This window comes from Populus trichocarpa, chromosome 12 (assembly GCF_000002775.5).
Source record: "Populus trichocarpa isolate Nisqually-1 chromosome 12, P.trichocarpa_v4.1, whole genome shotgun sequence".
Taxonomy (NCBI): Eukaryota; Viridiplantae; Streptophyta; class Magnoliopsida; order Malpighiales; family Salicaceae; genus Populus; species Populus trichocarpa.
Window position 1 is genome coordinate 8,410,266 of NC_037296.2, and position 17,155 is coordinate 8,427,420.

The 17,155-nt window shown below is 30.4% G+C and overlaps 1 protein-coding gene across 1 annotated transcript; it reads left to right on the top strand.

Moving 5' to 3' along the window:
* Nucleotides 1-4,634: 4,634 nt before the first annotated feature.
* LOC7484728 (PLASMODESMATA CALLOSE-BINDING PROTEIN 3) lies at nucleotides 4,635-16,817 on the top strand. The gene is made up of 4 exons (XM_024581763.2): nucleotides 4,635-4,809; nucleotides 5,271-5,507; nucleotides 5,617-5,650; nucleotides 16,184-16,817. The coding sequence occupies exons 1-4, from the start codon at nucleotides 4,758-4,760 to the stop codon at nucleotides 16,494-16,496; spliced, it is 636 nt and encodes a 211-aa protein (XP_024437531.1). The 5' UTR covers nucleotides 4,635-4,757; the 3' UTR covers nucleotides 16,497-16,817.
* The last annotated feature ends 338 nt before the right edge of the window (nucleotides 16,818-17,155 follow it).

Sequence of the window (17,155 nt, forward strand, 5' to 3'; positions counted from 1 at the left end):
CATACATGTGAGTGTCATCAATGCTTATTAGTGAATGATAGGATGAAAAACCTTGAATTGAAGCTCCAAATGCCTAAATACTCTGCTTAATATTGTTATATCACCATCATCTCGTGATCCTATTAAAAAACTTTACCAGGATTTTATTCTTTGAGAACTAATAAAATTCTAGACGACATTTGAAAATACTTTTTATATGAACCTAACAACCACTCCAATACTTTCTATTTAGCTACCCACACCTTTTTATATAAGATATTATACAAAAAAAATCTCTATGTATGATAGATTGAATGTTCACAATTTTAATACTTATTTCAACTTTGACAATGGTAAACATTATATTAAAGATAAAATATGAGTTAATTTGTTAGTGAGTTTGCAAAACCATTGGGTTATGATATATATGGGGCTCTTTCATTTTTGATATCTTAAATGAACCAGAATTCTTATAATATCCTTTATGTAAACACCATTAACATGTTGATTCATGCTTACATTATAATTACACATAAATTATGGTTGAACGCTACACCTTGTATTGTAATGAACTCTTTATATGTCACTACTTAACTATAGTAATTAAAGTAGACTTGTTTAGAAAGTTTGGCCAACCTTCAAATTAGTAATTAAGCCTGAATTTATATGACTCTAACCTAATCATTGCACATCATATGAGTAGACTCATTAGCTTCCTTAAATTTAGGAATGAAAGTGTCCATGGTTTAGTTTATTGGCTCACCTAACTCATCTTCCTCAACTACATCATCAACATGATGATCATCTTCATCATTACCCGGTTCAAATCCATCACAGCGATATAAAATAGTTATCATACTCAACTAAGCTTTCATATGCATAATTTCTTGAGCCAATGTTAAGTTCATTGCATCATTACCTATCCTAGATGAATCGACTGTCTATGATGCATTTGTGGTCTTTTGACTGTAACTTGGGACCCGAATGAATTCTGTACTAAAGGAGTTTTCTCGTGTAGGTTTATTATCCAAGTAAAGTCTTAACGTTTGTAACCCATTTTTGATGGGCAACCCAATTATAACATTAATTGGTGTGTGATTGAAAGTGTGATTGCGGTTGCTTTTCAAAATGTTTTTCACTCAGAAATGTATTAAAATAATATTTTTTTCATTTTAAAAAAAATATTTTTGACATCAGTACATCAAAATGATCTAAAAACATAAAAAATATTAATTTGAAGCAAAGAAAAAAATAAAATAAAAATGCCAAATTTTTTTAAAAGCACTTTTAAAACGTAAAACAAATAGTCCCTAAAACTCACATCACTAACAAAGGGCACACCAACATAATAATTTGGATGGACTCAGTTTGCATCTTTCAAGTAATGTCAACTTCAATTTTTAAAAAAACTTCACCCAATACCTCCACATATTGATTTCTTTTTTAGTTTAACAAATGAATTGTCTAATTTCAAACTATGAAACTTGTTGCTTCCTCTATTATAAGTGATATTATTATAATAACATGATAATCTCATTCTAGAAGATATATTCTATGAAACAATACGACAAAACACAATGCTAGTGTATTAATATTGCATATTCATCGAGTTACACCATTTCGATGAAACTTTAATCAATAAGACCCTAAACCTTAACATACTTAACAAAACAATAATTCATAATTTTTTTTCCTAAATAACATAATTTATCAACTCAATTGGGGTAATTTGAAGCTTATTAACATAATTTATAGTTAATTTAACCAAAATCAAAAATTTCATAAACTAACAAAATGCAATTCTAACTCAAACCTAATCAACAGAAACATATCATCATTTTGGCCCTCAATAATACCATTTTGAAACTTAATTAATGTATTTTATATCTTATAAACATAATTTATAGTTAATATCTTAATTTAATCAAAATTAACACAAAACTCTAAACTAAATCATATAACCTTAACAAAACAAAAAAAACCTCATAAATTGGCTTAAAAAAATCAAATTAAAAGAGAAAAAAATGGATTATATATGTAATTGATGAAATAAAGATGTTATGAGTGGTGACAGTTGACACGACCAAAAGATTGATGTCTTCTCCCAAATATAGGAGTGTCGAAGTAATAAATAACCCGACAAGACGGGGTCGAACCACAGGGAGGTTAACTATATAAATTATAAATAATGATGATGATGATGATGATGATGATGATGAGTTAAAGAGGACTTTGAGATGTAAGATTAATGTGAAGATTAAACAATGATAAAAACAGTTGTCAAGGTTAGAGGATCCACTAATGGTATTTCAAATAAGTATAATATAAATTCTTTTTTATTACTCAACTGGAAACCACACACAAAGGAGGTTCTAATCGGATGATTTGTCATTAATAGCTCATTATAAATTATTAACATGATCATATTAATTATCTTATTTAAGTAACACCAAACTTTTAAATATTGTCAGGAATTCATGATGCTAACTTATGTTAACAACAAATCAAGTTCCTTTCATAGCATAGGTGTAGATTATACCATATGGTTGGCTATGAAAGTGCCAAGCATTTGTTGTACCAAGTGTTATACAACACAAATTTAGATTAACCATTTAACAAGTAAGGTATTAAGAATTAATAAGATAAAAATGATAAGCAAGTTGTTTAGGATATAATCATTGAAGTCCATATTGAGTTTATATTATACTTATCCTAACACCATTAATGAAACCTTTTCACCTTGACATAAAAAAACTTAGTTAAACATAATGAAGAAGAGAAACATAAATAAATAAGAGGAGAACATGATTATATAAGTATAGTAAAGGATATGAAAGGTATAAACAAGAGATTAATGAAAGCAAAATTTAAGCATTACAAAAATATAAAGAAAGAGAGCAAGAACATGATCTTGATCTGAAAACCAAGATGCCTAAATGCATGGCAAATGCCTCCTTTTATAGGCTAAAATTTGAAACTATTGATTTGATGACTATTTGTTGAGTGGGTGACCACATCTTGACTTGGTGACAATCCTTATCTTCTTGTTTGAATAAAACGTCATTACTAACATCAGAATTTGAACAGATAGTTCTCATGAAAGTTCTGGGAAATTGTCTTAGCTTTCCAACAAAACAAGAATCGGCGCATTTGAACTTCTAGAACTCGAGTTATGGGCTGAACACTGAACAATGTCTGGGTTGCAAGACAGATTCCGACTTCTCTGTTGTTGCTACCATTTGAACTCGAAAATAACACTTTTAAATCTTGGACTCTTCATGAAAGTTTTAGGCATATGTATTAGTTTTCCATACATATAAACAAGACCTAAATCCAAGTTCTACAACTCCAGTTATGATCCAATAACCGAATGGTGTTCCAGTTTGGACTGAACCAACATATCTTTTCTAAGCTTAGCCCTCTTTTTGTCTTCTCAATTTCAGTAGTTAAACTCATTAATCAATCATTTGATTTATGTGATAGGCCTGCATTTAAGATGAACATTTACCATAAATTAAAGGTATTTTATATTATTAGACATGTTATTATAAAACATGCTCTAGTTAAGGAGTTATTGATACTTCAAGTGCAAAATGATGATATAAAACCTTGATAAAAATACACTTTTAAGTACTAATCAACAGTGACATTGCTACTTGTTGTAGTAGGTGGAGAGGCGGAAAGAGAAAGATGCTGGATTAATGAAAATGTAATTTCAGTAGTGGTGTAGATGGTAACTACACGTAACTATAAATAGTGAGCAGTGCTAGATTGGAAAATTTGTCTCAACTGTAATAATTTGATAAATATTCCTTTATAGTGTGCTACTATGGAAAAAAAAAACTAAAAAAGTTTTATCAACTTCCCATCATAGTTATTAAACCTGGTCCGGGAGTTGACCCGGTCAAGGAGCTGGGTCCTGAATTACACGGGTCAACTCAAAAAAATTTAAAAAATATTTAAGATTTTAATATTTCATATGAAAAAATTTAAAAAACAATCCATATGAATATAAGCTATACATATTGTAAATAATGAAGTTTAAAAGATTATTTTAAAAGGTTTTTTTTATCTCATATTGAAAAAAACATAACTTTTTTCTTGTGAATATAAAATATAGATACTAAAAGGCTTCAAATCCCATATTGAAAAAATAAAACATTCTTCTAGTATTTATATAGTAAACTTTGAAAAGGGTTAGTAACCAACTGAAAAATATAAAAAAAATGATCTTTAATTAGAAGAAAAACCACATTTTAAAAAAACTGATCTCAATTAGATTTTGTCGGGTCACTCAGGTTTCAGATTAACAGATTAACCTGGCAAGTAAACCGGTTTTTTACTAAACAATTACAAACCTATTTTTTAAATAAAATAGACTTAATGAAGCCCAGAGATCATCCGGGTTTCATATTAACCCACGAGGCCGTATACTATAGGTTGATAACTATGCTTCCCGTGAAACTGTTTGCTTTTTTCTTGATGCATGGCCGAAGACAAGGATAGAGAAAAAAGTAGTAAATTTAAAATAGGAGTTCATGTAGAAAGAACAAAAAAGCACTCACGAGCCGACACCAGACTGGGCCACCTCACCCCCCCCCCCCCCCCCCCCCCAATCAATTTTTTTTTTTTTCTAGAATAGATAGCCACCACATTTGCATTTGCATCAAATTGTAACACCACACTCTACTCTCTTTCTTTCTCTCTCTGTAAAACTGCAACATTTCTCTGTCCGCCATTGATATCTCTAACGCTCTTTCCGCATTGTTCAATCAATAATGGCTCTTTTAGTGCTTGCAATGCTCATGTTGGCCATGACTGGTCGTGCAAGTAAGTTATGATATTATCCCTTTTTTTTTTGTCAGCTGACAACCGAAGCCACGGGCACTAAATCTCATCCCATTCTAGACAAGGATATCCTCTCCATCCTTTTTTCCTTTTACCGATTTTTCTCTTAATAACCTTTTCTTTTTTAAAAAAAATAAAATGTTTTTTTTTATTCTGCTAATAGTTGGTTTTAGGCAAATACTGTTTCGACGATGCAATCTCTTCTTCAACTTATTTTTGGTGGAGTAAGGTCTGATTACTTTGTTTTTTTTTTTTAGCCTGTTGTGCCTTTTTTGTTTCCTGTTCATCTCCGTCTTTGACTGTACTCCAAATGGAGAGCGTCTTCCTTTTATCATTTTTTCTCTCTTTAAACCAGATGTTGCTTCATTTTTGTGACTTCTCTCAGATGGCTAATTGGATACAAATGTTTCATTCATTTCATTGTGTAATCTTGTTGTGGTTAGGTTGCACATGGTGTGTTTGCAAGGAAATGAGCGATTCAGTCCTCCAGCAGACTCTAGACTATGCTTGTGGAGCTGGGGCTGATTGTGGCCCTGTCCATCAAAATGGCGCTTGTTTCCAACCCAATACTGTCAGGGCTCATTGCAATTATGCTGTGAACAGCTACTTCCAAAGAAAGGGTCAGGCTCAAGGCACCTGTGATTTTAAAGGCACTGCAACGGTTTCCGCATCTGATCCTAGTAAGCGATTCTCCAATTCTCTCACGTATTAATCTTACCTGTTTCTTTGTGAAGAAACCCATGGACTCACTTTTTCTTCTTTCTTCTTCTTTTTTTGTAATTGATCTAGGCATTAATGGCTGCTCTTATCCTTCCAGTGTCAGGTAATATGCTTTAATTAACTGGTAGAATTTTTGTGTTCAACGACTATTTTCTTAGCAATCAATCCGAAGTCAGATAAGGTGCAACACTCTCTAGTGATCTCTTCTAGAAGATTATAGACTGCCCTCAACTTCTTCAAATAAAATTCCTTGAGGCAGAATAGTTTATAGACTGCCTTTACTAGAAGATTATTTTAGGTGAAGAACTGTCTTAATTAGATGAATACACTACGATTAGATTTGGCCACCCTTTATTCTATAGCTCCCCAACATCCCCCACTAAAATTAAATATATATAAAAGAAGAAGAAGCAAGCACACATACTTCATGCAAACTTTATCTAATATAATATGTTGGGACGTCAACCAAGAATCCAGGTCATGGAATTCCATCCTCCGTGATTTTGGTTTTTAGTTTATTCTAAAAAGTGTTATTAGAAAAACCCCACCGACCTGATGTACTGATGATCCATTGACTCGAAACTCTACTAAGGGTTTTTTTTTTTAATATATATTAGTTCAATTTAGTCTTACTTTTCAAATTATATCCATTTGGTCTTTATTTTTTTTTCAACTTAATTTTGGTATAATTTTTTTTTTAATTATTTTTGAGTTCTTGATTGAAGATGGATCGTCGGATTTTGAGGTGAGCTTGTTTGTGTTCGGGCTTTCGACACTATAGCGTTTACACTAATTTTAGCTACCAAAATAGTCGATTTTAGTTTTAACAGGTTGTATTTGGTGAGGGAAATTGTATTTAGTTGTTTTTTCACTTTAAAATTACCTTGCTTGACAAGAGTTTTTGGTTGATTTTGGGTTTTTCTGCAGTTTATAGGTTTATAGTCATTGATGGATTTATTAGGGTGTTTAGGATCTTTTCTAGATGTGTTTTAGGTCAGAAAACCATGAGCTCTAATTTTTCAATCACCACCGCGGCAAGAATATGAGAAGAAGCATACTATGTGTCATCTGGGTTTTTTATAATTTTTCTTTTTAAAAAATGTATTTTTTATATGTTTTTTTAAATACTATTTTTAATTTATATTTAAATTAATGCACCTTTCTAACTTTTTTTATTTAGCCTTTCTAAATAGTGTCTTTGTATTTAATTTTTGAAGGGATTATTCTAATTTATCTATAAGTTTTTTTGTATGTTTTCTATAAATAAACTTTATTTTTAGATTTTTAAAATATATTTTTTAAAAAAATTATATTTAAATCTACACACCTTTATGAATTACTTTTTTATTTAGCTATTTTTAAATAGCGACTTTGTATTTAATTTTTGAAGATGTAATTTTAATTTATATATATATATATATTTAATATAAATGAATTTTATTTGTGGATAGTGTTTCTAATAAGTGTAACTTTATATAATATTTTTTTTAATTCTATCAATTTCATGTGTTTATTTAAATTAAAAATTAAATTTAATAAATAGTCAATGAACACAATCAGTTAAATAACCCTTGTTGCAAATCAAATATTTTAATATATATTTATTTCTTGATTTTTCCAGTTATGTTTTTAGTTGTTAATGATTTGTTTTTTTATTTTATTGATACAAGATCTTGATTTATTTAATTATATGTGTATATAAATTTTTTTATTTACATACTTACAAATTTTTTATGTAAAAAATTAAGTTGAAAATGTTCAAATTTGTTGAAAAAAAAAATCTGCTCGTGGTAAAGTTTGGATCAAATAATTAATAAGAGCTAAAAAGTTTAAAATCATAACTTGAGTTGATCCCTTGCTCAATAGTCAACTTGAGATCAAGAACTTGGGCTTGGTCAAACCCGGGTTGGTTGGTTCTTGTAGATATATGTTTGGTGGGCTGTGGGGAATAGTCGTGGTGCGCGTAAGCTGGTCCGGACACCCCACGTAAATCAAAAAAAAAATAAAAAAAAAAATCTTAGCTGTTCATAGAATTAATGTAGAGTTGATGGTCTGACACCGTAAAGTTTAAGATGCTTAACCGAGCTGGATGCCGTACTTGAAATTATATGAGAGTGAAAGCAAAAATTCGAGTCTAGTGTTTATTCAAAACATATGAGCTAAAGTGTAGAAATAAATCCAGGCGAGAGCTAACTATTTTTAAAGGATTTGTTTTAGCTGGAAAAAAAAGAATTTTTTTATTTTATTTTTTCTACTTCAAATTATTGTTTTTTTGTTTTTAAAAATGATATAAAAAATAAATTTTAAATAATAAAAAAGCAACTCTTATTTAGATTCCGGTACTGGTTAGTGGAACTTTTTTCCATGGTGGGATGGGCATCTTTCCTTTTATCACTCGGGGAAAGGTAAGTGCTCGCGGGAATTTCGAGTCTCTATCAAACTGGCATCTTTACTTCATAGCTGGCTGGGAAAGACAGTTCAAGAACATCATCATTCAATTTCAATTCAATTTCAATAGGTGCTTGCAGGGATTTTTGAGTGTCTATGAACTGCTTTCTTGAAGAAGTTACTTTTTGTTTGTAAAATCTACGAGACCCTTCTTTTTATTCTCATAGGAATGGCATCTTTCCTTCATAAGCTGGTAGGGAAAGATATCTTTTCGCAAAGAATTTTTCAGCTGATGCTTTTTGCCAGTGACGCCCTTCTTTTCCTTACTCTCGAAGTCTCATCTTTGATCATTTTTCAAGTGATTTTTTGGTTTCATGCTGGCCCGTATTGAGATTGAATGATGATGTTCTTGAACTCATTTTAACCATTCATTGCTGGCTACTCTTCTCACTTCGATAAAAGCATGGTGCTGCAATAATTCAGATCGAATGCCCTTCGATAAAGTTAAAATGTCACTGGAACGTAACGGGGATAGCATCTCAATGTAAAAGACATTACATGCAAGGACAATAATGTACCTCAAAAACATACCGCCTCATTACTTTCTAATTAGAAGTGTGAATGGTACTGCCATAGTTTGAAAAAATTTATTTTATAAAAAATATTTTTAGTTGAAGTTTGTTTGAAAAAAATATATTCGGTTAAAATTGTGGTTGAAATTGAGGTTGAATAAAAAGTAGTTTAATGTATTTGGTTAAGAATGCTTTTGAAATTGAGGTTATAAAATAATTTAAAAATATATATATTAATATTGATGGTTTTTAATTTAAATATTGTAGATTTAACTATTGCTATTACATCATGAAATAAATAATACTTTATATAAAATATTTTTTATTGTTTCATTAAACTATCTACAATTTCATCACGTATGAAATACATCCGATAAGGACTAGTTTTCAAAAAAAAAATTTAAGAGCGCAACAACATTAGGTAAAATATAATCAGGAACAAAATTGGGATTGCGATCAAATTCTGCAAATGCTACGTCATCAAGCGATCTCTGTCTAATTTATGTGGTGTCATTGAATAATGTTTTACACTAGTTTTTTGAATAAAACACAATTAAAAATAAAAATATATATATATTTTATTTTGCTGGGTCGGACCCGGTTCAATGCATTTTTAGCTTTGAACCATACCCGGTCCGACCGGAACAGTGGAGCATGGCTCCACTGTTCATGGGTTTTCTCCGCACAAGAAGCAGCAAAGAGCTACTTCTTGTAAATCTGTGGCACAACCACAGTTGATGGTGGGCCCTACCAGTAAAAAATTATTTTTGTTGCAATATTAAATAATAATATTTATGGCTGTAATTGAACTTTACCCGCAATCACAATACTAAACTGCAACTTAGCAAACTGTAATATTATTTCAGTTAAAAGAAAACGAGCAATTCGCGATGGAGATTCCGTCATGTGAAATTTTTTTTAACTATCAGTCTACAATGCCTTGATGGTTTCTTTTCTATCGAAACTATAAATCTATGCTCGTCAAAACGTGAGTCTGTCTCCATGGTAAAAAGTTGTGAATAAGCGTGTGTAACAAATGAGGCATGCAGTTCTTTTTGGGATTCTAACGTGTTAAATTAAAAAAAATACAATATAAAAAATATTTAGAGAAATAACACTAGATTAAACAGTTGTAAATGACATTAATAATTTATGAGTAACAAGTGTCATCTGTGATTCTCGAGTCGTAACGATAGAGAGATAAGAGAGGAGATAAAGAAGAAAAAGAAAAGAAAGAAAGAAAAAGATTCTGGAAGCACACCTAAATTTTGATGATAACATCACTAGTATTGTTGAAAAGATATCGACAAGAAGAATCTAATAATATCAAGAAAGGTCACCAACAGTGATCGAAGTGGACTATATGAGCGGCCAAAAGCAAGTGAGCCTAGGCACTTTTAAATGACTAGTGTGACCCATTTCGTTCACCTTTTGTGACTTTTTTTTAGTATTGTTAGATTTGTTTTGTCGTAATCTTTCTAACGGTATGAGTGATGTCGTCGGAGTTTTGGTGTGCTTCTGGTGTAATTTTTTACTTTGTTTTTTTTATTTTATCTCTTCCTTGTAATTTGTGAAGATATATAAGAGAGAAAAATTTTAAAAAAAATTACCCAGTGGCATATAGAACACCATCAATACTATTAAAAAGATTTAGGATAAATCGAATGACATCAATGAATATCACAAACAATAAATGAAATAGACCACATTAGCTATTCAAAAGTGTTTAGACTCATTTGTTTTTAGACCGTTCGTGTAATCCACTCTTATAACCATTTATAATTTTTTAGGTACCATTAAATTTATATTGTTAAGGTATTTTCAATAATACATTTATTGATTTCATTGAATTTTAATGTGTTTTTTGAAGTTTTTTTTTTTAAAAAATCATATGTACAGTAATTTTAAAACTGGAAAGATTTGGAGTTATCATTAATGACTTTAGTCATTAATGTTATCCAAGGCACTGTGCTATTTATTTACAAATTTTTTTGGATTATATTATTTTATTAAATTGTTTTACTGCACCGGAATCCAAAAAAATCTTTGGGGCATGTTTAGATTTGTAACGATAAAGGTGTCACATCAATTGTGGGCCATATATTTTGTTGATGATTCCAGACATCAAAACAAACTTGGAATGGGCAAAAGATTTTGAGATACGAACCAACTTTTTAATCTTGAGAAATGTGTATGGCAGCATGTGTGGTCCCACAGTTCTAGCTAGGGTGCCTTCAAGGACACCTACTATACGGAGGAGCGATATCTTTGCTGCCATTTCGGATCCTAAGTTTAACAGCATGTGTGGTCCCACAGTTTTTTTTATGTCTTGATTGCGCGGTTATTTTTTAATTTTTTTAATATATTAAAATAATATTTTTTAATTTTTTAAAATTTATTTTTGATATTATTATATTAAAATAATCAAATAATTTTAAAAATATTCTTTAAATTTAAAAACCGTTTGGTATTATAGCTGCGGGTGAGGTTCACCCGCAGCCACATATATTGTTGTTTGGTATTGCAAAAAACACAATTTTTTACTGGTAGGATCCACTATAAATTATGGTTGTGCCGCATGTTTACCAAAATTACAAGAAGCAGCTCTTTGCTGCTTTTTGTGCGGAGAAATCACATGAACAGTGTAGCCATGCTCCACTGTTCACGTGAATAGTGGAACATGAGACATTCTCCACTGTTCCGGCCGGACCGGGACCGGTCCAAAGCTAAAAATGCATTGAACCGGGTCCGACCCAGCAAAATAAAATAAAAATTTATTTTTTATTTTTAATTGTGTTTTATTCGAAAAACTAGTATTAAACATTATTCAATGACACCACATAAGTTAAACGGAGATCGCTTGATGACGTAGCATTTGCAGAATTTGATAGCAATTCTAATTTTGTTCCTGATTATATTTTACCTGATGTTGTTGCGCTCTTAAGAAATTTGTGAAAACTGTAGTCCTTGTCGGATGTATTTCATACGTGATGAAATTATAGATAGTTTAATGGAACAATAAAAAATATTTTATATAAAGTATTATTTATTTCATGATGTAATAACAATAGTTAAATCTACAATATTTAAATTAAAAACCATCAATATTAATATATATATTTTTAAATTATTTTATAACCTCAATTTCAAAAGCATTCTTAACCAAATATATTAAATTACTTTTTGTTTAACCTCAATTTCAACCACAGTTTTAACCAAACATATATTTTTTCAAACAAACCTCAACTAAAAATATTTTTTATAAAACATTTTTTTTTAAACTACAACAGTTAGAGCAGTACCAAATATACTCAAGCGCCTTGATTATACGATGAGCAAAATGTAATCATGGAAAGTATTTTTTTTTATATATATATATATATATATATATATATATATATATATATGATAGTATCAATTATTTTTTAAAATATTTTTTATTTAAAAATATATTAAAGTAATATTTTTTTTATTTTTTAAAATTTATTTTTTAAAACTAATTTTCTTAAAAAGTGCGGCATGGCCGAAGACAATATAGGAAATATACAATAATATATTTGCAAATAAAATTTAAAAAATATTGTTCATAGAGTAACATGTAATTATGTTGGGAAGGCATAAAGGACTTGAATTCAATGGTATATCTGAAAAAGGTAGATAAAATTTTAGTACTAAAATGGAAACTTTATTGAACGGGCATCAGCAATGCTGTAGTTATGTGATGGCATGGAGGGGATGCCATGCAGCACAATGTACGTACTCGTGCTGCGTCATCACTAGGATTTAAATTAATTTTGAACGTAAAAGAAGAAGGCACTACATTTTTTATGGTATCATGAATAAATAAATAATGAAAAGATGATGACAATATTTAAAATAAAGAATTAAAAAATATATTAATTGATAAAAGAATGTTAATTTTAATTAAAGACTAGATTAGAAAGTTTTTTTTTTCAATAAGAAGTAAAAGATAAATATAAATGCAAATATTTTATCTTGATTGTTCTTTTTATTTTATATATATATATATATATATATATATATATTATCATGGAGATTTACTATAGATGCTAAATAAATATCATTTGTTATCTTATAAATTTAAAATGCAAATAAAACTAATCTTCTTAAATTTAACAATCCAAAAAAATTAAAGATAAATCACAATAATCTCTTAGAGATATTATGAAACTATAGAGACAATTTAAAAGATTTATTACTCTTTGAAAAATTAATTAAACTAAATAAGTTCAAAAATAAGAAAGATTATAAATTAATAAAAAAGACCCGAGCGTAGATGGACTAGAAACCTATTTTTATATAAATTTGTGGTAATTAAAATAAATATACATAACAATTTCAATGATATATATTCAAGAGTAAAAATTGTATTTTTCAGTACAAAACTCATTTTTTAAACATGTATTTATTTATTTATATAATGAAAACATGTTTTTTAAATAAAACTTACCATAGTTTCAATAAAAGGAAAACAAAAGTCATTCCTCACTGTATGAAAAAATAAAACATAAAAGAATAATTAAACTATTAGATTTAGGAATAAATTATTCATAAAACAATCGCTAATATTACTATAAAAAGCTATAATTTAATTTAAAAATTATTACATGACTAGAAAATTTTTAAAATATTATCCAAATAATTTTCAATTTTTTAAAATTACTGCAAGAACACTCTATAAACCTTAATAAAGTCATTTTTAACTTTAAAACATAATCTATTCACCTTAAAATTAAAAAAATTAAACTGAATCCAAAAGAAACTTCACAGGCCTCCATTTACTTCTTCTATTAGGTTTGAAGGGAAACATTTATTGAACTTTCATTTTAAAGATTAATTAATTTACACTATGATTGATTTTTTTGTGAGCGCTGAATTATGGCTGACTGAATTCTCTCTAGTTTTCCTGTCATTGGTGACTTTCTCTCCTCTTGCAACATCAAAATCCTAAAACATGAAAAATAAAATAAAATTTAGGAGCAAAATATAAAATCCTGGAACAACAATCAAATATGCCAAAATTGAGAGACCGAATTGATGTTAGGTTTTATTTTTTATTTATATTAATTTTGGTCGTTGTTATTGTAATTTTTTAAACAATAGCTTAAAATTCTATTATGTAAAATCAATATTTTATTTAACATGGTATTCTCTAAGTAAAATCATAATATTTTATAATACCTCGCATATAGTAGAACATGTAAACCAAAAAAAATAAAAAATATAAAACAATAACAACATAATTTCTGAGGGTCAAATTAAAAAAAAAAGTTTAGCGACCAAAGGGAAAAGAACTAAGAATTTGAGGGATTTAGTAAGGAAAAATGGCTCAATGAACAGTAATATGAATAATGGGATGAGAATGAATTAACAGCACAATGTTTTGCTGATCTCTTTGAATTTATCAGGTAACATCGTTAATGTCCTGTTATGTCTAAAATAAACTTTAGACTGGATGCTTTTTATTTGAGAATTGAGGTGAAGTTTATGCGAGTAATAACTAATAAAGAGACAGAGTATCCAGTCAGCTTCACACTAAGACTGTTTGGTTACGCACGTTTAGGTATCATTCACAATTTTGATGTGTTTGCTTAGATGCAAACCACACATTTTATTTCATGGGACCTCAAAAACATGTGTTCCAATCACAGGAGTAGTAAAAGCAACTCTGAGTGTGTTTGTTTTTGTGGTAATTGTTGTGGTTGTGATTTGAAAAAAATGATTTAAAAAAAAATCATTTTTGCTGTGGTTGGTTCATATAAAATGTGTGTTTGGTTAAAATTGTGGTTTGACTTTATTTTGTCAAAAATCATGGCATTATATGTTTGGTTAAAATTATGGTTGGAGTTGGTGTTGTATAGAAAATGACTAAAAAGGACATAAATTAATTTATTTGTTTGTTTTAATAGGAAAAATAACATTTAGTACAAACAATAATCGGCATAAAAAGAAAATTATTCATTTTTTTTAAAAAAATGAACATTATTGCCCCATCAAACTTGTTGCAATCCCATCACGAACATAATCCATACGCGAAGCTCTCTGGTGCCCACGTGTTTGTGATTGTGGAACCACGTTAGTTAAAGTATCAGCAGGAACAAAATCAGGATGGCGATCAAACTCCTTAAATGCAACATCTTGGATTGACTTCCTTCGAATGTAGTTATGCAGTCCCATTAATGCTACAACAATTTGAACTTGTGTTTTGGAAGGAAACACTAGTATGTTTTGCAAAATTCTCCACCTTTTCTTCCAAACTCCAAATGTACGTTCTATTAAACATTGTAACGATGAATGGACATGGTTGAATATTTCTTCCTGACTTTGCGGATGTCCTCGTCGACGAAATTCTAGAAGATGATATCTCTCACCTCTATATGGCCCCAAGTAACTATACTCATTTGGATATCCCGAATTAACGAAATGATACTTCCCTGCAACAAGATAATGATAGTACAAAACTTATTTTCTATTGCATACACAAAATAAATTTATTCAAATTGAACAACACCCAAATTTTTTATTTCGCAATACCTTCTGGTGGCTTCGGAAATCTTATATTTGGATTGTCAATCGCCTCATGAAATATTCTTGTATCGTGTGCACTACCTTCTCACCCAGCCCAAACAAATATAAATTGCATGTCAAAGCTACATGCTGCCATTATATTTTGAGTTGGTACACCTTTTCTATCAATAAATGGTATTTGATTTGCATGTGATACACAAGCACGTACATGTGTTCCATCAATCGCGCCAATACAATTTTACAAAAGCAAAAAAAATAGTTTTAGAATCAATTTAAATGTACTTCAAATATTTTTTGTAAACTTTTTCAATTATTTAACAACTTAGATAAAGTATTTTTCACCTTGAAATGTGGCATATATCTTGGATTCATTGTAATTTTCATTGGTGTTGAGAATTCTAGATCTACCGGTCTGATAAAATCAACAGCTAGCAAGCATACTGACCTAAGAATTTCGTTGAAATATCTGTTTACGGTTTCACCTGAATGTTGAAATCTCTCCTGAACTTCCATGTGTGAAGCTCCTATAATGTATTATTGAAAAAGGTTTCACCTGAATGTTGCTTTTTCCTGAATGTTAAAATTTCTCTTGAATTTTCCTGTTTGAAGCTCTTAAAGTTAAAGTTTAGCTCCTGTTTGAAACATGCATACCTCCTGAACTTTAGCTCTAAGAGTTCCATGATGTGGCATCGGATTTCTTCAACATATTTTAAGCTCACTAATGTAATGTCCGTATTCGAAGTTTCTAAAATTAATATTTAGACGTGCAGATTAATTATATAAGAAGTTAACGCCTTTTTAAACAAAGTACAAGTGTAATCATCTTGCGGATGTAACTTCAGATGAATATTTGCCCTCTATGATTGCCGATTTCTTTTTGTTTAGGGAATACATAAAGGAGAGAAGAAAAGGCTAAAAACTTCCAGTTTGAGGACATCCATTATACTTTTTCAAGCCTGTCGATACATGTCAATTCGAAACTCAGTAAATGTTCTATTTTATTTGTCCTTGAGCAGCTTGACGAAAGAAATGTCCTCTCTCAATCTCTACGATTAACTTTGTGGATTGTTCTTTGTTATGTGTTCAAAAATTATTTTTCGACCACCTGACCACCTTCTTTTTTCCAGCGCTGCAGGCACCAGCACAACTCCAACTCCAGTCACCGCAACGCCAACTCCGGTAACCACAAATCCATCCACTACCACACCCTCGACCACAACCCCATCCACCACCACACCCTCGACCACAACCCCATCCTCTACCACTCCCACCACTCCATACTCGGCAACACCTAATGGAGTGCTAGGAGGGATTGGCAATGGACTAGGTCCATCGGGAGCTGGAATAAACACAGACATCCCTGATGCTGGGTTAAGACTTGAAAACACTGGCTTGTTCTCATTCTTTATAATCCTTGTGGTATCCAGTTTGATGCTTTAGTGGGGTTGAAGGTGCAAGAATGTGATCCTGATTGTGGCGCTGTGGTGGGGTACGGTGGTCACAGGTGATGCTGGATATCAATGTGCGTATGTGGGTATGCATGTGATTATGCTGTTGTTTATCTTAAGATACGCTAGCTAAGTTTTTGTCTGTTTCTTCTACTTTTCTACTTGGGTAAGAAAAATGGGCTTGTGTTCCTTTTGGAATGTTTTGTGGTTTCCGGTGGGACGACTCTCTATCTGAACTATTCGCCCTGTTCTGTAAACCTAGATTTAGATCTAGAAAGCAGTAATTTATTGATGTTCTCAAGAGAGTTTGGCACCCTGGCTCTAATTAGGACAGCAAAACTTCGTTGCTCAACACCTATGGCTGTTTTCCGGTCACTCCTTTGTGTGCTTTTGTTGTTTTCAATAATGATGCCCGTGCCTGTTGTGAATGGTGCAACGCAAGATTATCAAGTTTTTCGGGGAAAAGATGGGGTGGCTTGCTATGTTAGCAACAGAAAATTTAGAGTGCCTTGGTTATAAAGGCAATCTCAACGCTCTCCAATGCCTTTGAATTTTAGAAGTGATTTGGAAGGTGTAGATGCTTACTATTTCAATCTATTCTATAAGACACTATTATATATATATATCTTAAATTCTACTTCAATTAAAAAA